The sequence below is a fragment of the Bombyx mandarina genome, chromosome 12 (assembly GCF_030267445.1).
Source record: "Bombyx mandarina strain Sakado chromosome 12, ASM3026744v2".
Taxonomy (NCBI): Eukaryota; Metazoa; Arthropoda; class Insecta; order Lepidoptera; family Bombycidae; genus Bombyx; species Bombyx mandarina.
Window position 1 is genome coordinate 2,253,710 of NC_143219.1, and position 24,372 is coordinate 2,278,081.

Here is a 24,372-nt window from a genome sequence, read left to right on the forward strand (position 1 = left end):
CGGGAAAGGTACCCGACAATTAGGGCCGAGTATCTTAGGTATAGGGCCTCTCGTGGCAATCCCTCCCCCCCGCGTCCGTCGCCGCGTTTCTCAACCGTGCCTCGGAGGCACGCCGCGCGCCCCCCGCCGCCGCATTAAGTTCGAGCGCACGTTCCGACGATGCGGCTCACATAGCGCCTAACGCTACCCCCACCCCCGCGCCCGCGTCGTTTACGTCATCGCGCGCTTCGTCCGTCGCGACCTCGATCGTTTCGAGTTCAGGCTCCGATACCGAATCGGAGATGGATTTCGAATCCGCGTCAAGCCCTCAGCCTGGAACCTCGGATGGGTTCCAAACCGTAACGCGCGGTAAAAAGCGTTCTCGCGCCGTGGAGTCCCGGAGCTCCACGACAAAGCAAACTAAATCCGCGACCGCCTCCCGTCCGCAGGTAGTCGTGACACCGGAGTCGGACTCCGCTCGCCGCGTAACCCCGCCGCCGCGTCCCAAGCCCGCGCCCGCTCCTAAAGTAGCTGCCCCGCCCCCGCTGATACTTCAAGAGAAGACAGCGTGGAATCGCGTGTCTCAGGCCCTTCAGGCCAACAAAATTAATTACACCCATGCGCGTAACGTCGCGCATGGGATTCAGATAAAGGTCGCAACGCCGGGCGACCATAGGGCCCTCTCTTCATACCTCCGAAAGGAGAACATAGGTTTCCACACCTATGCTCTTCAGGAGGACCGCGAGCTCCGCGTAGTGATACGCGGAGTCCCTAAGGAGTTAGACATCGATTACATAAAGGAGGATCTGACCGCTCAGTCCCTCCCGTTAGTTAGCGTGCACCGGATGCACAGTGGGCGGGGCAAGCAGCCCTACAACATGATCCTGGTAGCTCTAGAACCCACCCCGGAGGCCAAAAAGAAGATCGCATGTCTCACGACAATTTGCGGCCTATCCGGGATCTCGATCGAAGCCCCCCATAAGCGTGGCACTCCCGGGCAGTGCTACCGATGTCAGCTTTACGGCCACTCGGCTCGTAATTGCCACGCGCGCCCCCGCTGCGTAAAGTGCCTCGGCGACCACGCCACACTAGATTGCTCGCGTGTTAGGGAAACCGCGACCGAACCTCCAAGCTGTGTCCTATGCCTTAAGCAAGGGCACCCCGCGAACTACCGTGGATGTCCTAGGGCTCCGCGAAAACGTCCGACCCACCCAGCCCCCCGAACCGTCGGCCCAAAGACTTCGGCGCCTTCAGTGCCGAAACCCGCCTTCGTGCCGGCTGCAGTTCCCACGGTGTCGGCGTGGAAAAAACCGCTGCCGTATACGAAGGCGGGAACGGAAACCGCACCCCCGCCCCCGCTCGTGACACGCCCCGCGCCCCAGCCCCTGCTCGCACCTCGCCCCGCGCCCGCGTTCCGTCCCCCGCAACCCTCTGCCGTCAACGACTTCGCGCTCGTGCGCGACTTCGTCACCGCGGTCAACTTCGACCGTCTGCGATCGTTCGCAGACGCGATACGTAGGTCGGTAACCCCCGAACAGCGGCTCGCGGCCGCTTTCGATCACATGGACGTTTACGAGTCCGTGTCGCGTACGTTATAAAATCTTTACCGGTAACCAATGGCGCAAAAAGGTAGAGAAAAACCGTATTCCCTTACGTTAGCATTCTACAATGCTAACGGACTCGCGCGGCAACGCGATCAAATTTTCGAATTCCTCCGCGATAATCTTGTAGATATTCTATTAGTGCAGGAAACCTGTCTGAAGCCCTCGCGTCGCGACCCGAAAGTCGCGAATTACGTCATGGTTAGGAATGACAGACTCACCGCCTCCAAAGGCGGGACTGCCATTTACTATAGGCGGGCCCTGCACGTTGTCCCTCTCGATACTCCCTCGCTCTCACATATCGAGGCGTCAGTGTGCCGTATCTCGCTGACGGGACACCAGCCGATCGTCATCGCATCCGTTTATCTCCCCCCGGACAAGCCCCTTCTGAGCAGTGACATCGAGTCACTGTTCGGCATGGGAGACTCCGTCATCCTGGCAGGCGATTTAAATTGCCACCACACTAGGTGGAACTGCCATCGTACTAACGTTAACGGTAGGCGTCTCGACGCGTTTATAGACGACCTCACCTTTGAAATAGTCGGTCCCCCAACTCCAACATGTTATCCGTATAACATCGCGCTCCGTCCGAGCACTATAGACCTGGCATTGCTTAGGAACGTAACTCTGCGCTTGCGTTCCATCGAAGCAATGTCAGAGCTCGACTCAGACCACCGACCTGTCGTTATGCAGCTCGGTCGCCCCCACAACCCAGTCACTGTTACGAGGACCATGGTGGATTGGAATAAGCTGGGCACGTGCCTAGCCGACACCGCTCCGCCAATCCTCCCTTACGGCCCGGATTCGAATCTATCCCCCGAGAACACCGTCGAATCCATAAACATCATTACCGATCACTTATCTTCCGCGATCATTAGATCTTCTAAAGAAGTCGATGTGGAGGACAGCTTCCACCGCATCAGACTGTCCCCCGATCTTAGGAATCTCTTAAGAGTTAGGAACGCGGCAATCCGGGCCTACGATCGTCTTCCCACGCATTCAAACCGGATTCGGATGCGTCGTCTACAACGCGAAGTCCACTCCCGCTTAAGCGACGCGCGTAACGATAATTGGCATAGTTATTTAGAACAACTCGCGCCCTCCCACCAAGCATACTGGCGACTAGCTAGGACTCTCAAATCCGAAACTACCGCTACTATGCCTCCCCTCGTACGCCCTTCAGGCCAACCACCGGCATTCGATGACGATGACAAGGCTGAGCTGCTGGCCGATGCACTGCAAGAGCAGTGCACCACCAGCACTCAACACGCGGACCCCGAACACACCGAGTTAGTCGACAGGGAGGTCGAGCGCAGAGCTTCCCTGCCGCCCTCGGACGCGTTACCCCCCATTACCACTGACGAAGTTAGAGACGCGATCCACAACCTCCAACCTAGGAAGGCACCCGGCTCCGACGGCATCCACAACCGCGCGCTAAAATTTTTGCCAGTCCAACTGATAGCAATGTTGGCTACAATTTTAAATGCCGCTATGACGCACTGCATCTTTCCCGCGGTGTGGAAAGAAGCGGACGTTATCGGTATACATAAGCCGGGCAAACCGACAAACGAAACTTCTAGTTACCGTCCGATTAGTCTCCTCTCGACGATAGGAAAAATGTACGAACGGCTCCTTAGGAAACGCCTCTGGGATTTTGTTACCGCGAACAAAATTCTCATTGACGAACAGTTCGGATTCCGCTCAAAACACTCGTGCGTACAACAAGTGCACCGCCTCACGGAGCACATTCTGATAGGACTAAATAGGCGTAAACAAATCCCGACCGGCGCCCTCTTCTTCGACATCGCGAAGGCGTTCGACAAAGTCTGGCACAACGGTTTAATTTATAAACTGTACAACATGGGAGTGCCAGACAGACTCGTGCTCATCATACGAGACTTCTTGTCGAACCGTTCGTTTCGATATCGAGTAGAGGGAACTCGTTCTCGTCCCCGTCAACTGACCGCCGGAGTCCCGCAAGGCTCCGCGCTCTCCCCGTTATTATTTAGTTTGTATATCAATGATATACCCCGGTCTCCGGAGACCCATCTAGCGCTCTTCGCCGATGACACGGCTATCTACTACTCGTGTAGGAAGATGTCGCTGCTTCATCGGCGACTCCAGATCGCAGTAGCCACCCTGGGACAGTGGTTCCGGAAGTGGCGAATAGACATCAACCCCACGAAAAGCGCAGCGGTGCTCTTCAAAAGGGGTCGCCCTCCGAACATCACTTCGAGCATCCCACTCCGTAGTAGGCGCGCAAACACCTCCGCCGTTAGTCCCATCACTCTCTTTGGCCAGCCCATTCCGTGGGTCTCGAAGGTCAAATATCTAGGCGTCACCCTCGACAGAGGGATGACATTCCGTCCCCATATAAAAACGGTACGCGACCGCGCCGCGTTTATTCTAGGACGACTCTATCCAATGCTTTGTAGTCGAAGCAAACTGTCCCTCCGTAATAAGGTAACTCTCTACAAAACTTGTATACGCCCCGTCATGACGTATGCAAGCGTAGTGTTCGCTCACGCAGCCCGCACCAACTTGAAATCCCTTCAGGTTATTCAATCACGATTCTGCAGGATAGCCGTCGGAGCGCCTTGGTACCTTAGGAATGTGGATCTCCACGACGACCTGGAGCTCGACTCCCTTAGTAAGTATCTACAGTCGGCATCGCTGCGCCATTTTGAGAAGGCGGCACGACATGAGAACCCTCTCATCGTAGCCGCTGGAAATTACATACCCGACCCAGTAGACCGAATGGTAAACCGTCGACGTCGCCCAAAGCACGTCATTACGGATCCTCCTGATCCATTAACGGTGCTTTTAGGCACCACAAGCACCGGTCACCGTCCTCGTCGAACCCGTCGCTTGCGACGAAGGGTTCGACGAGTGAACTAACCCATAGACACAGCCCACTGAGTTTCTCGCCGGATCTTCTCAGTGGGTCGCGTTTCCGATCCGGTGGTAGATTCTGCGAAGCACTGCTCTTGCTAGGGTCAGTGTTAGCAACTCTCCGGTTGAGCCCCGCGAGCTCACCTACTAACGTTAGGGCGAAGCTGAAATAGCCTCTCAAGGCTATCAGCATAGGTAGGGAAAAAAAAAAAAAACCATACACTACAAACGGAGTGTTTTATTTATTTATTTATTTTTATTGCTAAGATGGGTGGACGAGCTCACAGCCCAGTATTAAGTGGTTACTACAGCCCATAGACATCTACAACGTAAATTTTTTTTTATATTTTTTATTGCCCTTGTAGGCAGACGAGCATACGGCCCACCTGATGGTGAGTGGTTACCGTCGCCCATGGACTTCAGCAATGCCAGGGGCAGAGCCAAGCCGCTGCCTAAGTAAATGCGCCACCCACTTTGAGATATAAGCTCTAAGGTCTCAAGTATAGTTACAACGGCTGCCCCACCCTTCAAACCGATACGCATTACTGCTTCACGGCAGAAATAGGCGGGGTGGTGCTACCAACCCGCATGGACTCATAAGTGGTCTTACTACCAGTAAAGTTCCAGTTTCTACCACCAGTTCCAGATAGTCTAGATGAACTCGGCTCCGGTGGCGGGACAACAATTTTTTTCTTTCTGTATCGAAAAAAATAATGGTTCTTACAGCGATACCAATTCTGTTTCTTTTGAATGGTGGAACAACCGTTATGAAATATTGAGATTTGGACCCGTATCAAAGGACATGGGCCACTCTCCATACATTGCACGGCCCACTAAACGAAGTTCAAGGACAGTAATGAAATTAAGTTTAAATAACAGACTATTTATCCCTTTTATTATAAATAAATTAAAATCAATATTGTTCATGGGGTACAGAGATATTTAAAAAATAAGATAAGAATTTTAGGTTATATCATATGATTTTTGCTGTCAATACACTGACACTTTAACATCATCATCAGCTCAAATATCTATATATTAATATGTGAAGCAAAAACTTTGTATCCCTTTTTACGAAAATTGCGCGGACGGAGGAGTATGAAATTTTCCACACTTATAGAGAATATAGAGAAGAAGTGCACAATGCAAATATTTTTTTTAAATAATGCATAAAAGATACATTAAATCAATAAAGAAAACATTACACACACTACATATCATGTATTTGACGCACACACTCATGCATACTATTTATTGTCAAACTTTTGTTCTTGACGTCTGTTGTCAAATTGAGATTAAATATTGTTTGTCTTTGTTAATATTTTTTATAATGTAGTCTTGGCGAAATTTGTGATTATGGAAGTATAAAATACAATCATAGTAGTGTACCAACTTACAATTCCAATTAATTATAGTCGAATTTCGACTATTGCGGGACCTCTAGTCTATACTAATATACTTAGTCTGGCCATAAATACTGTTACAATTAAAAATAAACAAAATATTACATTTCAATTTGGAATCTGTCATTTTTATATGAGAGTTTTCTCATTTTGGCGCCAATACATTGTACAATATTTTGCGATATTAAAATGGAGTGGGGTGATAAAGAGAACCGAATCGCTGTGATTGCATTACAAAAAGTAGATATGGAGCCAAATGCAATTTTTTAAACTCTCCATAGGCTTGGTATTAATAAAATGTTTATGTACCGGGCTATTAATAGGTGCAATGAGACCTTCTCTGTTTGTGACAGAAAAAGATCTGGCCGTCCAGGTAGTGTTCGTACGAAAAAGGTGGTCAAAGCAGTAAGGGAAAGAATTCGAAGAAATCCTGTCCGGAAGCAAAATATTTTATCTCGGGAGATGAAGATAGCATCTAGAACCATGTCGCGTATTTTAAAAGATGACTTAGGACTTGCAGCCTTTAAGAGACGTACTGGTAATTTCTTAACCTATAATTTAAAAGAAGAGAAGGGTGGTAAAATCGAAACAACTACTGAAGCGGTACGCAAAGGGAGGTCATAGAAAATTTTTGTTTACGGATGAGAATTTTTTTACAATTGAGCAACATTTTAACAAACAAAATGACCGCATTTATGCTCAAAGCTCTAAGGAAGCTTCCCAATCAGTCAACAGAGTGCAACGTGGCCACTATCCGACTTCAGTGATGGTTTGGTGGGGTATTAGCTATGAAGTAGTGACTGAACCATACTTTTGTGAAAAAGGTATCAAAACATCGGCACAAGTGTATCAAGATACCATTTTTGAGAAGGTAGTGAAGTCCCTTAACAACACCATGTTCAATAATCAAGAATGGTCCTTCCAGCAAGAATCGGCGCCAGGTCATAAAGCTCGGTCTACGCAGTCTTGGTTGGAAACGAACGTTTCGGACTTCATCAGAGCTGAAGACTGGCCGTCGTCTAGTCCCGATCTTAATCCGCTTGATTATGATTTATGGTCAGTTTTAGAGAGTACGGCTTGCTCTAAACGCCATGATAATTTGGAGTCCCTAAAACAATCCGTACGATTCGCAGTGAAACATTTTCCCATGGAAAGAGTGCGTGCTTCTATTTATAACTGGCCTCAACGTTTAAAGGACTGTATTGCAGCCAATGGAGACCACTTCGAATAAGCTACTTATTTTACTAAATACTTTAAATTTTTTTATATTTATGTATTAAACTAACACACTGTTAAAGTAATAAATGTAATTTGAAATAATAATGTTAATCTTAAGTGCCCAGTGAAGCGGAGGGGTACAGCTTGTTATTTATATTAGTACTAGATGATGATCGGTTTTTTTTATAACGCCATCTTGTTGTGTCTTTAAAGCGGCTAGTTGCCCTCAATTAAGAAAAATAGTATTATTATTCGCCAATAGATGTCGGGAAGAGTTGATTATTGAAAACAGGAATGCCCCACCCTTAAAACCAAAACGCATTACTGCTTCACGGCAGAAACAGGTAGGGCGGTGGTACCCACCCGCGCGGACTCACAAGAGGTCCTACCACCAGTAATTACGCAAATTATAATTTTGCGAGTTTCATTGTTTTTATTACACGATGTTATTCCTTCATCGTGGAAGTCAATCGTGAACATTTGTTGAGTATGAAATTCATTAGAAAAATTGGTACCCGCCTGGGATTCGAACACTTGCGGAGAATACTTTATGGTAGGCAGCGGCTTGGCTCTGCCCCTGGAATTGCTGAAGTCCATGGGCGACGGTAACCACTCAGCATCAGGTGGGCCGTATGCTCGTCTGCCTACAAAGGCAATAAAAAAAAAAAAAGAAACTTCGGCTCAGCGAGAATTTCGATTGAGTCCACATTGTTCTCAATAAAAGACCACTCGAATTAGGGTGAACAGGGAACAGCGTGACGCAAGTTTGTCCATCGATCGTGAATCTTATACACTATCGCGTGAGTCTGAGACTTTCACTGATAGGGAATCCCGCCTGAGCTCCTTAGAGGGTTTGGACAGCAAATGCCCGGTTTTAGGAGACACTTGAAGAACGAGAAACACTTCTCACTGCCGATCGCGAGGCGCATGCACTATCGCTTGAGTCTGGGACCTTTACTAATAAGGAAATCCGTGTGAGCTTTCAGAGGGCTCGGACAGCAATTACCTGGTCTCAGGAGACACTTGAAGAACGAGAAGCACGTCTCTCTGCCGATTGCGAGGCTCATGCACTATCGCTTGAGTTTGAGACCTTTACTGATAGGGAAATCCGTCTGAGCTCTCAGAGGGTTCGGACAGCAAATGCCCGGTCTTAGGAGACACTTGCAGAATGAGAAGCACGTCTCACTGTCGATCGGGAGGCGCATGCACTATCGCTTGAGTCTGAGACCTTTACTGATACTGAGGGAAATCCGTCTGAGCTCTCAGAGGGCTCGGACAGCAAAAGCTTGCCCGGCCTCGGGAGACACTAGAAGAACGGGAAGCACAGCTCACTACCGATCGCGTTTCCATTGAGCCTATGCTTCGTGATGATAATAAATAAAGCCCAAGGTCAGACGCTAAAAGTTGTGGTTGTAGATATAAGTGTTAACTGCTTTTCATACAGTCAACTCGGTCACACGGTTATGTAGCTCTGTCACATGTTAGCAATCCTAGCAACCTGTATGCTTTGATCCCCGATGGCTATACGTCTATGTCGTGTATAGAGAAGCGTTACTTTAAATTAGATTTTTCTAAATACCTGTGTTGTATCTATTTATTTTATGTTTATGTAGCCGTTCAAATGGTGTGAGCGAGTATTGTTTAATAAACAAGCGATAGTGTTCTGTGGACACGTCCTTTATTTACAATGATACAGACAATACTGACGTGCTGTAGGCACAGTACATCCCCCTTAATAAGTATACTCGTACAATATTATTCTAAACATAGAAAAAAAAAGATTAAGTATTTTATTGTTATAACTAATAGTTTCCTTTAACACTAAACAGACAATACTGACGTGCTGTAGGCACATACCCAATTGACGGTGCTTATAGACCAAAAGATATGTTCTAAAACTGTTGCCCAAAGTCGCTATTCCACGCGGACGGAGTCGCGAGCACAGCTAGTGACTTAATAAATTGACTGTAGACTTGATTAAGATTTATCGATATTTGAAATTGAAGGCTAGCACACTGACATTGTAGCGTGACAACAACTGCAAGATATTTTACAATACATATTGTGTAACTGAGCAAACTGTGTAGTTTCAATGTAGTTTAATTTACGTTCTAGATTTATGACATTGCCATCGCATCGTTAACTAATAACTATTTATTATTATCATGAATGATGAGCTCACCGGATAATAAATTTGACAAACTTTATCTTTCATGCCGAATGCTATTAATCATTTCAAGTTAAACTCGTTCGTTTAATATAAGTAAGTTTAAGTAAATCGAACTTAGTACAAATCGTGAGTGTTTTTGGATGTTTTTCTTAAGCGTAATTATTCAGCTAGTGAGATTACAGCGTGTTTCTCGCCGGATCTTCTCAGTGGGTTGCGATTTCGAACCGGTGGTAGATTCTGCAAAGCACTGCTTTTGCTAGGGCTAGTGTTAGTAAATCTTCTCAGGTTGAGCCCGTGAGCTCACCTACCCTTCCGGGCGTAACTGTAATAGCCCCTTAGGCTACCAGCGAATAGATAGGAAAAAAATACAGTATACGTTACTCCCCTACTCTCTCCTCTGCTCTATACTCATAAAAGAAATCCTGAAAACGGTCGGAATTACGGATCTATGGCTGTTATCATCTTATATTGAATAAGCTGCAAAATGCGTCATTGACAATATTGCCAGAAAGATCTACCAGTCGAATGTGATAAGAAATGTGAGGATATTAAATAATTTAGAACGAATTACTTTGTTAAAATTGAAAATCTGCTTGTGATGGGCAAATAAATAAATAATTCTATTTGTATTTTAATTACAAATGAAAAAAAATCGCTTAGCATACAATGTAGGTCTAGGTACGCACAAAAATAGAGCAAACAAGGTTGATGAAGGGCAAATGTATTTCAAGTGTTTCAACACCGGCCGTGAAGTGGTATTTTAAACAAACATTTCATTGTTTCTATAAATTGCACATGATTATGAAAGGCCCGTCAGGCCTGTCAGGCCTTCTTTAAATTAATTAAAAATATGCAAGTTTACCGAACTTATCCTTAATGTTGAAGGTAAGAAGGAAGGTCACTTCATTAGTATCACATTTTTATTCAGTTGGGTAAAATGATATATCAATGTCGTCAAATAGCAATCATATTCGCAGGTACTTGAGTGCATCGGCCATATTACCAGGCATCAGAACAATTTAGAAGCTTATCATCAAAAATCGAGATGATATAATATATGATATAAAAAATAGCTTAATAATAATAATAATAGCCGGGGTCAAATCACGCACGGTCATACGGGCCCAATTTAGGATTTCCTGTATTATTGGTACCAGACTGATAAACATATTTATAAATTATGAAACTTATACATATATAGATAATAAACATCCAGACAAAGTGCAAATAAACCTGTTCATCACACAATGTTTGATTGTCGTGAGCTAAAAACTATTCATATCAATGGGCATTCCTATCGCATGATGCCCAATTCTCGCAAGCTATATTGTCACTTACGACACGCGTGTATACGAACAATTGACTTGTGAGCTTTTCAAATAAAAAATAAATTTGAGTGATTACAGATGGAGTATTGTAATTATATCGAAGAGAATAGGGTTAAATACCATAACCCAACCCAATTCTATCTTGAAGATCTGTGGCGGGTAGCCATCATACAACGCAATATATTTGACAGATGCCTGAATCTCGCTTACGACATTTTCAAGATAAGCTTGCATATATAAAAGTTCCGAACAATAACATTCGGACCGTCGGACTACCGAGCAAACATCACCCGCTCAGTGGAAGATCTTCCCTGCGTCGTTTAAGCATCCCCAAAGATCTTATGGGTTCTAGCTTGAACAACGGGATAACGGTTACATAATGACATTGAGATTTCAAACTTTAATCCCAAGGTCGATATTTATGGCAATTTACTAAAAATCAGGTTAGCTGCAAGCTGATTTGTGCCCAGTGATATCATAGTCAAAGTCATTAACGAATTGGCTAACAATGCGGTCAAGGAACATTTTATACTTGTAAATGACAATGTATTACTTTGTAATTGTAAATCGAATTGTACATATGTGATTACCGACTGAGACATACTTAGTTTTATGCTTGGGAGTCAATTATTTCGAGTCTTTTAGTTTTGAGGAAGCCATAGCAAAGATATCACTGCGGCCTCTAATTGTTGGCCTGTGATTATTCTTAGAACCCCAAGATTGGACTCCAAGGGGATTCCTGTCGCAGAATATTATGCATTGAATTCCATTTATTCATCGTTCCCATAAGCAATATAGTCTAGTCAACAAGTGCCTTTTTGGTCAACATTTTTTTTAGCAGTCTCCGAAAATTATGTTTGAGGTGTCATTCGATTTGGAATGACATCTAGATGATTTTTGAAAAAAATGAAGTTCCGCATGCAAAAATTGCAAAAGTTATTAACAATTAACAAAAAAAAAGAAGGTTTAGTTTTTTGTAAATATCTCAAAAACTAATAAAAAAAATTCAAATTAAGAAAAAGATTCAAAGAGAGAAGGAAATTTCCCAAAAAAAGTCCGTACTCCCGGAACTGTAGGACCGATATTTATAATTTTCCCAGAGGGATGAAAATACGGCCGAAAACGGGTACTCTATATGAGCTAACTTTAACGCTATCGAGAACTTTAAAAAACTCACACTAAGCACACTGGTTACTAGACCCATTCTGCGATCCGATGTTCAATATTAAATTTACGTATAAATAAAATAAAGTAAACTCACAGGTTCAATATGTCTTGTAACGTTCACTCGCCACAAAATTAATTGCGAAACTGAGAGAAAAATCACCATTGCTTCGCTTTTATATTTCTTTAGGGAAATGTTCATCTAGACTTAAGGTAAGGCTTAAGGTAATTTATTCCTGTTTTGAACTATTGAAATGAATGAAATCTCAATGATATCCGAATGAACTATTGAATATTTAAAAAAATATATGTTCAAACAATTGGTTCGAATGGATTCCACATTTTTACGCGACTAATTTTTACAAAGCCTTAGAAGAAAAGCCAAGATACTTAGTTCGAAAAAAAAGGCACCATACATTACAAACGGAGTGTTTTTTTTTATAGCTAAAATGTTTGGACGAGCTCACAGCCCAGTATTAAGTGGTTACTGCAGCCCATATATCTCAAGGTGGGTGGCACATTTACGTCGTAGATGTCTATGGGCTCCAGTAACCACTTAACACCAGGTGGGCTGTGAGCTCGTCCACCCAACTAGCAATAAAAAAAAAGTTCAGAGACAGTAATGAAATTAAGTTTAAATAACAGACTATTTATCCCTCTAATTATAAATAAATTAAAATCAATATTGTTCATGGGGATACAGAGATATTAAAAAAATAAGATAAGAATTTTAGGTTATATAATATGATTCTGCTGTCAATACACTGACACTTGAACATCATCATCAGCTTAAATCTGTACTATATCTATACTAACTAGTGGTCCCGCAGTAGTCGAAATTCGACTATAATTAATTGAAATTATAAGTTTCAACATTATTATGGTCCTATTGTTACAGATTTCGCCAAGGCTACACTATAGACAAATACTCGTAATATTAAAGATAAACAATACTAACCTATTTTCAATTTGACTGCAGACTTTAAGCAATAACAACAGTTTGACAATAAACAAAGAGTATATGTGTGTGTGTCAAATAAATGGTAGTGTGTGTAATGTTTTCTTTATTGATTTAATGTATCTTTTATGCATTATTTAAAAAAAATATTAGCATTGTGCACTTCTTCTCTATATTTTCTATAAGTGTGGAAAATTTCATACTCCTCCGTCCGCGCAATTTTCGTAAAAAGGGATATACAGTCAAACCTGGATAAGCGAGAGTTCAAGGGAGCACAATCTCATTCTCGCTTATAGAGGTTTCTCACTAACCCGAGTTTCTCGCTAATGCTCCTCTGAATTTCGTTTCGCGATTTTCCGCATTCAAATGCATTCACTATTTTAAGTTTATCACTTAATGACAGTACATTAATTTTCCGTTTTTACATGATGCAGAACAGAACTTTCCTTCGCAGTTGATTAACGATAAACTAAGTAAGTCCGACAAACAGGACGGTACACAGGCACACGTGTCCATTCGAAAATAATGTGATAAAAGAATACGATAAAATAACAACGTTATTTAGTTCCATGAAATAGAATAGGTTCATTATTCACGAGAAAACAATACAAAAACAATGATAGGAAGTTCCACGAAAGTTAAAAATGAGTCATAAAAAGCAGATGTTAAATTTGTAATTTGTTTTGTCATTTGTTCCTCCTAAATAATATAAATAAATCTCGGCTGTCGCTTATAGAGGTATAGATAGGTAACAGTCTCATTTACGGAGGTCCATGAGGAAAAAACGACTCTCTCTTACAGAGGTTTCTGTTTCTCGCTAATAGAGGTTTTGGGAGCTTAAAATGACGGGTCCTGGCTATTACTCTCACTTATAGAGTTTTCTTACTTATCCAGTTCTCACTTACCCAGGTTTGACTGTACAAAGTTTTTGCTTCACGTATTAATATATAGATTATATAAATCTACAGTGGTTTTTACGGATGTTCCGTTATAACTACTGGACCATGCATCCGATTGACTTGAAACTTGGTATCCCTGTAGAAAATACATGTCCTTAATGGATAGGCTAATATTTATATGAGTGTTGGACTCCCTACACCAGTTGCGGGGGCGTTAATGATGAGAACATTTGTGCGGGTGGGAAATAATAATGTTAATTTTAAATGCCCAGCGAAGCGGAGGGGTACAGCTAGTTATTTATATTAGTGTACTTTATGACACAGACCTAATTCACAAGACTTTTTTATTTTTTTTTATTGCCTAGATGTGTGGACGAGCTCACAGCCCACCTGGTGTTAAGTGGTTACTGGAACCCATAGACATCCACAACAAATGCGCCATACACCTTGAGATATAAGTTCTAAGGTCTCAAGTATAGTTACAACGGCTGCCCCACCCTTCAAACCGAAACGCATTACTGCTTCACGGCAGAAACAGGCGGGGCGGTGGTACCCACCCGTGCGGACTCACAAGAGGTCCTACCACCAGTAATTACGCAAATTATAATTTTGGGGGTTTGATTTTTATTACACGATGTTATTCCTTCACCGTGGAAGTCAATCGTGAACAATTGTAATGTACGTATTTCATTAGAAAAATTGGTACCCGCCTGCGGGATTCGAACGCCGTTGCTTCGCTATATAGGAACGCACCGGACGTCTTATCCTTTAGGCAACGACGACTTCTCTATAATAAGCTGATATCGCAACGAAACACTTATTAGTACCCACAATGCCCACGAGTGCGAAAACGAGTGATCAAAGGTAATGTACATATAATGTAACGTCAATAAACATTAAACAAGCGTAGTTTTTGGAACGAAGTTCCTTATCGCGCGTTGTGAAAGGGGGCTAGACGGAAAAAATTCTTACGAAAAGTTGTCACGACACTTTTTAGATCCGTCATTCTGACCAATCAACGTGTAGGCGCTTATCGCGTGACATTGCTCGTATCCGATTGGTCCGCGTAATGAGTACAGTTTCTCGAGATAGCGTTTCAACAATAGTAATTTAGTTCATAGTATTGTTTTTTTCTTCTTCAAAATGCCGTAGTTTATTATTATAATTTAAAAAAAAATTACAATTCCTTCACTAATTAATCGAAAGGAACTTCGTTCCATCCGGGTGTCCCTTGACACCTCTGAATTTTTTTTTGCTTAATATCAATAATTATTCATCCATGTAATGATATTTTATTCTGCGGATTTAAAAGTACAAATAGAGATTTTGAAGTTAAACTTCTTTAGGCGCGTTATGAAAAATTGATGAGAGTGAAGTTTTACGATGCGCGCGCACCGTGACACAAAATTTACAGAATGAAGTTGCCCACTAAATCACTCATTACTACGTCCGACGTAACTTGGCGAGTCTGAATATAGCCGCAGGTGAACTTTCGCGCATGTACACTCGTAAAAAAAGTGTTATTAGCATTCATTTTTTAGTAATATAAATGACAAAATTATTATCTAATATAATTCATACTTAATATTATTAAATTATTAACGTTAAATATTTATTATTAATTATTTAATATTAAAAAAAAAAGGAAATAAATTTAATAAAAATAAAGTATAACTTCTTACGCGCGTACATAAGTACACGCACCCTTTTTATGTTTAGATTATAATATTTTATATTACTTTTAAAATCCATTAATTAAATATGTTAATATATTTTGCTAGTTTTTTGCAATATAATGCTTTGTTCAGAAGATTTATCGTGAATTGTTTGAAATATAATTATATTTTACCTATGGCAACTCCTTCAATATTATCAATGTAGCTTAGTCGTGCTAATTTCTTTTTATTTACGATTTTAATTTTCCCACCATTAAATTACCCTTAAATTTTATACTAAGTATATTAAAATGAAATGTTTTTTTCTATAGATGTTTCGTTGATGTCCTTGAGAGCACGAATAGCTGGGCCGAAAATGGCCCATGTCCAAATTTATACCAACATTTTATTTAATATTTTTTTTTATTGCTTAGATGGGTGGACGAGCTCACAGCCCACCTGGTGTTAAGTGGTTACTGGAGCCCATAGACATCCACAACAAATGCGCCACACACCTTGAGATATAAGATCTAAGGTCTCAATTATAGTTACAACGGCTGCACCACCCTTCAAACCGAAACGCATCACTGCTTCACGGCAGAAACAGGCGGGGCGGTGGTACCCACCCGTGCGGACTCACAAGAGGTCCTACCACCAGTAATTACGCAAATTATAATTTTGCGTGTTTGATTTTTATTACGCGATGTTATTCCTTCACCGTGGAAGTCAATCATGAAAAATTGTTATGTACGTATTTCATTAGAAAAATTGGTACCCCCGCCTGCGGGATTCGAACACCGTTGCATCGCTCAACACGAATGCACCGGACGTCTTATCCCTTAGGCCAAGACGCCTTCAAATATAATAATATTATTAATAAATAAGCATCGCTCGCTCACTAAATCGCGACACACACGTGATGTTCTTTTACGTAATTTTTTTTCCATTAATATTCTATTAATAAACTTTGTTTTTACTATGACTTTTTCGTGAATTTACGCACATTGCGCACTTTAGATTTCGTCATAATATCGTCGTAATTTATTAAGGACAGTTGGTCAAACAAACATTGTAGCTTCCAAAAGGCATATTGGTCACCCACTGATTACTTCGGAGTCTTTGAAATAGTACTCTAGCGCCTGACGTCATCAAACAATTAATATTTATCTATATATTAATACGTGAAGCAAAAACTTTGTATCCATTTTTACGAAAATTGCGCGGAGGAGTATGAAATTTTCCACACTTATAGAGAATATTATAGAGAAGAAGTGCACAATGCTAATATTTTTTTAAATAATGCATAAAAGATACATTAAATCAATAAAGAAAACATTACACACACCATATACCATGTATTTGACGCACACACGCATGCATACTATTTATTGTCAAACTTTTGTTCTTGACGTCTGTGGTCAAATTGAGAATAGATTAAATAAATGTGTCTTTATTAATATTTTTTATAGTGTAGCCTTGGCGAAATTTGTGATTATAGTATGTGTACAAAATTACAATTCCAATTAATTATAGTCGAATTTCGACTACTGCTGGACCTCTAGTTATTATTAATTTACAAGTACGAAATAAAATATTGCGATTATAACGACATAACCTTCATACGTAAATAGATATTTTAACCGAATGCTATTGAAAATTGAGTATAAACGTTTTTAGTTTTTTTTTTTGCTTAGTTGGGTGGACGAGCTCACCTGGTATTAAGTGGTTACTGGAACCCATAGACATCTACAACGTAAATGCGTCACCCAGCTTGAGATATAATTTTTAAGGTCTCATAAGGTCAGTATAGTTACAACGGCTGCCCCACCCATTAAAACCGAAACGCATTACAGCTTCACGGCAGAAATAGGCAGGGTGGTGGTACCTATCCGTGCGGACTCAGAAGAGGTCCTACCACCAGTAAAGCGGTATATATAATATAAATAATTAATCACGACATAGTATAAAACAAAGTCGCTTTCTCTGTCCCTATATCCCTATGTATGCTTAAATCTTTAAAAATATGCAAAGGATTTTGATGCGGTTTTTTTTAATAGATAGAGTGATTAAAGAGGAAGGTTTATATGTATAATCACATCCATTAAATAGTGGAGAAATCAATAATAAATTACAGTTTCCGAAGCGAAGCGTGGGCGTGTCGCTTTAGGTCTCCTTCGGAGGCGCTCGGGTAGCTGTTAGCAAATCCCACCCCTCCTAGCTGAGCCTTTGCTCGCCCACCTGTCCTGGTGAAACTGGAAAAGCCTCCGGGCCACCAGTAAATATTCAATCATACAAAAAAAAAAGTAATATACAAATATTATTGCGGGAGCGTTCAAAGATTTGACCAATTTGATATTTACGTTCTGAATTTACTTCGTACTCACCTGGATACGTCTGCCCGATGTAGTTGTCTGGAAATTCAGTGGCTGTTTATTTTTCATTTGCTATTCACTGACAAGAGAAGCAAACATGCGTACGAAATGTTAATTGAACGTTACTGTTCATTCATTTGTTTACTAACAACAATACGTTTGTTTTTGTACTAAAAAATATATATATTCATACACAGCGTGTGACTATGAAGAAAGTTTCCCTTTTTTATTACAGGAGGAAGTCTGGAAGTGGCATCTGAGACAGAGAAGTTGAGAAGTGCGTGTTTGGGATTGTATGGACATGTGATGAGACAAAATAATAATAATAATAATAAATAAATATTTACTAACAATCACGCCACGTTAACTGGTCCCGTGATAAGTTCGTAAAGAACTTGTGTTACAGGTACCAGATAACGGATATAAATGTAAGATTTTTATTATACACATACATATATTTAATATACATCCATAACCCTGGAAAAGACATTTATATTTATCATACAATTATCTTCCCTTGGCGGGATTCGAACCCGCGACTCCCTTGTGTAGTGACCATGTCACTTACCACTACACCAGACGGCCGTATAAATGACAATGAGGTTGGTAAGAGAGTTTTAATTATGAACGTGGAAGGCTTTAAAGGAAGAAGAGCATATGGATTGATTGCGTGAAAGACGATATTTGTCAGAGGGGAGTGAGCGAGGAAATGGTATATGATAGCGGAGTATGGAAGAAGAAAACACGCTGCGTCGACCCCAAGTGACTGGGAGACGGGCAGGAGAATGATAATATAGAGCTGTTGTGCGATTTGGAAACCTAAGCTGATGGTCTTGAAAGACCATTTCAGCGTAACCTTAACTAGTAGGTGAGCTCACGGAGCTCAAACCTGACGTCCTTGCTAACACTAACCGTGCTAAGAGAAGTGCTTCGCAGAATCTACTACCGGATCGGAAACGCGATCCACCGAGAAGATCCAGCGAGAAACTCAGTGGGCTGTATCTGTGGGTTAATTTGCTCGCAGTGTCCTTTGTCGAAAGCGACGGGTTCGACGAGAACGATGACCGCTGTTTGGGGTACCTAAATGCACCGTTAGTGGAACGGGAGGATCCGAAATCACGTGTGATTTGGAAGCGGTCAATCAATTAAACACACACAAAAAAGTAACACATAAATAATTTTAGGTATATATTGTGTTCTTTGCCAATAAAGAAAAACTATTTTAATGGACGAATGAAAACCCTGTAAAGGGCATCTTGAATTTGACTTGATATATAGTTATAAATATTTTAGCTATGAAGTTTTTGTTTTAAAATACTGGTCATTTAAAACGTAATTTATGTACATACATATGTCTGGCAATGAATTCCAAATGCAAATTAATTTAATTAAAAAAAAATGGAATTATATTTTATAATTCAGTCATTTGATTCTTGATTACTGTTTATTCTCCACTACTTTTGTATCTTTTCATCAATATGGGCACGATATTATTTATAGGAGTAATTAATTTATGGAATACGAATTCCATCGCAGTAGCAATGCCATACACGGCTTATAACATTATAATGATGTGTCGTGATGTGAACAATATGAACCAATGCACGACTCGTTATTAGCTTGAACACTTTGAATATAGCAATTTTATTTTTAAAAAAATGGCGCAACTTGGTGCCCGTGAAAGAAATGAAACTTCTTTTGCGGTGTTCAGTACTGTGGTTTTCTTCATTTTTCATATTTAAATAACATTTCTCTTGTAATAGGGAATGCTGTGTAAAAAAGAAACGACCTCTTCGCCATTTATATATATTTTTTAAATTACATATAATAATATATAGAAAAATATATAATTTTATACCTTCATGAAAAATAAAATATAGGATAGTTAATATGCTACTGCTATCTACAGGAGCAAAGAGAAACTAATAAAAAGCCATCTAGTGGCCGACGCCCGTAAACAGAATGTGTATAAGAGAAACGACTTAACTCGCTTTCTCCCTTCTTTCCAAGGTCTAGTGGTTCGCCAGACGCTCGGTCTATTTTCTTACTCTCGCTCTTCCTAAATTATATATTTTCTATCTAACCATAAGGAATCTGTTGCGAGTTAAATTTTACACTCATTCACCTGGAGAAGTTTCACTTCAAAAATTAACTCCTTAGTCGCCCGTACACTAAAGTCAACAACGACGAAATTAAAGGCGATAGTGGAAGCTGGTGATACTCAATCTACCGCTGAGTTAGAAGCAGCTTTCAACGTTAGCATCAAAACAATAATGGTCCATTTGCATCAAATTGGTAAGGTAAAAAGTTTTACACCATACGTGGATGCCATAAAAAACTTAACGATCGCCAGCCCATGCGAGGAAAATTTTATTCTTTTTGACAATCGTAAACGGTCAGACAACTTTCAAAGCTTGGAGAGCTTTTTGGCATGGAAACAATTTCATACCAGAGAGGCAGAAAAATTTCCCTTTGAAGAGTTTGTACACTTGATTGATCTTCAAGAAGGGTATTGAAAAATTACCACTCTGCTGGCAGAGTTACACCGAAACCACGGGTACATGTTTTGAATAGAAATAATGAATATTTATAAAAATTGATAATTTCGTAGGTAAATACCAATATAATACGTGTTATTTAGATAATACGTAAACATATGCATGCAATATGTAAATACACGTTAATAATACGTCATAAATATAATAAAAATATGTTCAAATATAGACAACTGGTAATAAAAACAATTTAATTTACGGATGTATATAAAAAAAAAAAAAAAAAAAAAATTAAAAAAACTTCATTTAACCCGTAGACAACAGGGCATCAATGATAACACCGAAACGAATTAATGTGCCACAGAAATAGGCCGTGCGTGATCAGAATGCGTCAGTAATCAATGCTTTTTTATTTTTTTATTGCTTAGATGGGTGGACGAGCTCACAGCCCACCTGGTTGGTGTTAAGTGTGTTACCGGAGCCCATAGGCATCTATAACGTAAATGCGCCACCCGCCCTGAGATATAAGTTCTAAGGTCTCAGTATAGTTACAATGGCTGCCCCACTCTTCAAACCGAAACGCATTACTGCTTCACGGCAGAAATAGGCAAGGTGGGAGCTACTTACCCGTGCGGACCACAACACGTCCTGCCACCAGTAACACAGTGAAATGTTCACTTGCAACAAAGGTAACCTTAATAATGCTCCCGCACTCTCACAGGTCACTGCAAAGCATAAACTGCAAGTCAACACCGTTGCCTCATAAGGTAATATTTTTAAACCGTATTTTCCGTAGGGAGTGTTTTTTATCTGTCATCATCTATTTTCATCATATCATAATCTGAGGCTATTCCGCCTATTTAGAAACACAGGGCATTTTCAGAAATAGTTCAGCCCACTGAGTAAATTAACCCACAGAGACAACCCACTGAGTTTCTCGCCGGATCTTCTCAGTGGGTCGCGGTTCCGTTCCGGTGGTATATTCTGCGAAGCACTGCTCTTGGTACGGTTAGTGTTAGCAACAACGTCAGGTTTGAGCCCCGTGAGCTCACCTACTCGCCCGATTACGCCGATATGGTCTCTCAAAACTATCAGCTTAGGTAGGAAAAAAAAAGAGGAAAAGTTCTTCCCGTAGGCTCTGCTTGGGTTCCCACCTACAGAATCTTCCCTCTACGGCTATAACAAATCCTTCTTGGAGCCAGGCTTGAAGGGATGTGAAGAGAGTCATAGGCAATTGTTCTATTTGGCTCGATGGATTTCTGGTGTCTTCAAGCGAATGCATAGTAGGAGGCACAAGTCGTGAGCTCACGACAAAAGAGCGGGCCGTGGGCGCATCGTACACTTAGGGTAAAATTAAATGGATCACTCATGTATTACTTTTTTATAATTAAATTAACTTCGGTTAATTTGGGATTGGAAAATGTATTAGTAATTTTATAATAGTTTATCCATAGTAAATTATTTCTAAAAAGTTGGTGCCTGGAAGAATTTAATGAATTTGATAACAAAATTGTGATTAATAAAATTGCACGAAAGTGTACTTTGCTGCAGTGATGCGCGTGCACAACACAGGGAACCAATCATAGCTGACGGCTTGTGAGGCCACTCGGTAAGATACAATCACGCAATCGATATGGCGGGCGGCACACCCTTCTTGCCTCGTTTCCTCAAACAGTACCCAAAAGTGTACTTCTACGCATTTCAAGGACAGATCAGCTCACGACTCGTACCGAGCACTGTACGGTTCACCATCACGTGAGCTGTATTTTTATTTGTGTTATACATCTATTCTTTTTTTACCTTCTACTGATGCACATTATATTTGGAGAAAAGTGAACCCAGAATTTCATGCCAATTCTCCTCAGCTGTGCATTCCGAATGGGTGCTAAAGTTATGACGATTTAAAAATGCCTTTAAAGAGATATTTAAATAAAACATAATAATATTCTGATTAGATGTATTAATGAGCTTTGACTGTATTAGTGGTATTAGGTGACTCAGAATTATAATTATATTCTCTTCGATGATAATTATTCTCGATTTGTATAGTGAGAAAAGTCGTTGTCAATAGCTAGACAATGGTGGCTTCTTTTTATTTTTAATAATTGTTCGTTTAATAAAAGTATTTTTTAGCTAGTTAGTTGTTCGCAGCATTTTGATAATGACGGGTCTAATCACTCATGGTTTGTTCTTAAAAAATATTTTTTTATTGAATTTCAACAAAAACAATGTTAAATTATTAACGAATAACTTTTCAACAAGTTACATTTGGTAAGTACCTCTGTAACGGAATAGTAATGCGGTATTTGCTTTTAGAATTGAGCGGGGGTGTTAAAGGTTCTATAATACTTGGAAATGAAGTTGACGTCTATCTGAAGCGTCTTTAATATTCAAAGGACCCAAATATAAAGAGTATGTGAACTATATCGAGGTGTGTGTAAGAGGCTATTCGGTTTAAGCGTCATTTTGCTTAATACTCGCCAATTATCTTTGTAACGAAAAATTCGTTTCATTTGGTATTAGCATCAATAATTCGTTGTTTTTAATAGAAATTCAAATTATGTTTGCATCATTCAAATAGTTGAAGAAGTTTTTTTTTCATAATTATATTTCCAAGTTTTAAACTATAAATGGATCTCCTGTAAATTTTCAAAAGTGTTGCTTAAACCAAATAACCTTTCACTTCTCGATATAATATCTATAAAATTGTGAAGGGGCTTAAGGTAGCAGCTTTTTTTAAAAGAATATGTCAGGATGATAGCTTGGTATGTTACTAATGAACGAATTCATCGTAACTTGCCATAAGAAAAGTTATACTCGTAGATGAAGTAAGCCATAGAATTGAAGCTACCGTCACATCATAGAAACATAAACCAAATAGCTTTTCACCCCTCGATATAATATCTATAAAATTGTTAGGGGGCTTAAAGTAGCAACTTTTTTTTAAAATAATACGTCAGGATGATAGCGAAGATACCTCGTAACCTACTAATGAACGGATTCATCGTAACTTGCCATAAGTAAAGTTATAGATGAAGCAATCCGTAGAGCTAAACCTACAATGACTCATAGAAACTTAGAAGAAAAGTGACTCAGGATCCACTAGACCCACTACAGATTGATTGAGATGGACTTGTAACTGGAGATTGTGAATGCACCGCATATAAAAACATTTTTCTCAAAACTAGACTTAAATTTCTTAAGACAGTTTTCTTGTCCGATCGCGACGGGACGACGACGCGAGACCTTAGAACTTATATTTCAAGGTAGGTGGCGCATTTACGTTGTAGATGTCTATAAGCTCCAGTAACCCAGCTGTGCTGTGAGTTCGTCCATCCATCTAAGCAATAAAAAAATTACGTTTTTACCAGTCTTTCGTTCTGAATAACTTAGTGTAATTATTATTAAATAGATTGTAAAAAAAAAATATGTTTGGGTTATTAAACCGGTAATAAGGCTTACCGTGAGCTTGCACAGATAAGCTCGAGTATAATCCCTATTTCTGACGTGAAGCAATCGTGCGTTTTGATTTAAAGAGTGGGAGAGTCATGTAAGCTTATCGCGATCTACGACCAGTAGGTGCGAATTGGTCATTCTTCCGACTTCTAAAGTAATGTATAAAAATGGAATGATACTAGTTTAGACCATTTTATCTTCTTATTCCTTGGGGCTTCGACCAAATAAACTATTTTTTTTAAATTAACTTTTCAAAGAATTATTGCCCCTTGAAATAGTCTCTTGAAATGATGAAAATTTAAACTTCAATTCCAATGTAGAATCGGGAGATCGTGATTAACATTTGACAGTCTCGATATAGAAATGTGTGATTAATTATTTTTGTTTTGTTCAAGTGCCAACCTCGATCGTCATGATAATGCACCTAAGAAATCGATAAGTGAATTTTATAGTGGAAAATCAGTATTAGTTACTGGAGGAACGGGCTTTCTAGGAAAGGTAAGTACAAGGTGTCTCAAAAGAAATGTCATATTTAAAACAATAATTAAAAAAAAAAAGTACGGAGGTTATTGAAAAAAAATGCTTATTACATATTAAAATACACTGATTGGGAATTAATTTTAAAAAAATTACATCATTCAAAATTTTTTTTTTTTCTTTTTTTTTTTTTATTGCTTAGATGAGTGGACGAGCTCACAGCCCACCTGGTGTCAAGTGGTTACTGGATCCCACAGACATTTACGACGTAAATACGTCACCCACCTTGAGATATAAGTTCGATA

At 40.3% G+C, this 24,372-nt stretch overlaps 1 protein-coding gene across 1 annotated transcript in view; it reads left to right on the forward strand.

Moving 5' to 3' along the window:
• LOC114243532 (fatty acyl-CoA reductase 1) overlaps positions 1 to 24,372 on the forward strand; it is a 45,454-nt gene that overhangs the window by 6,553 nt on the left and 14,529 nt on the right. Inside the window, exon 2 of the mRNA XM_089731763.1 lies at positions 23,986 to 24,088. Within this exon, the coding sequence (XP_089587889.1) occupies positions 23,986 to 24,088 (103 nt within the window). The remainder of the gene's footprint in view (positions 1 to 23,985; positions 24,089 to 24,372) is intronic.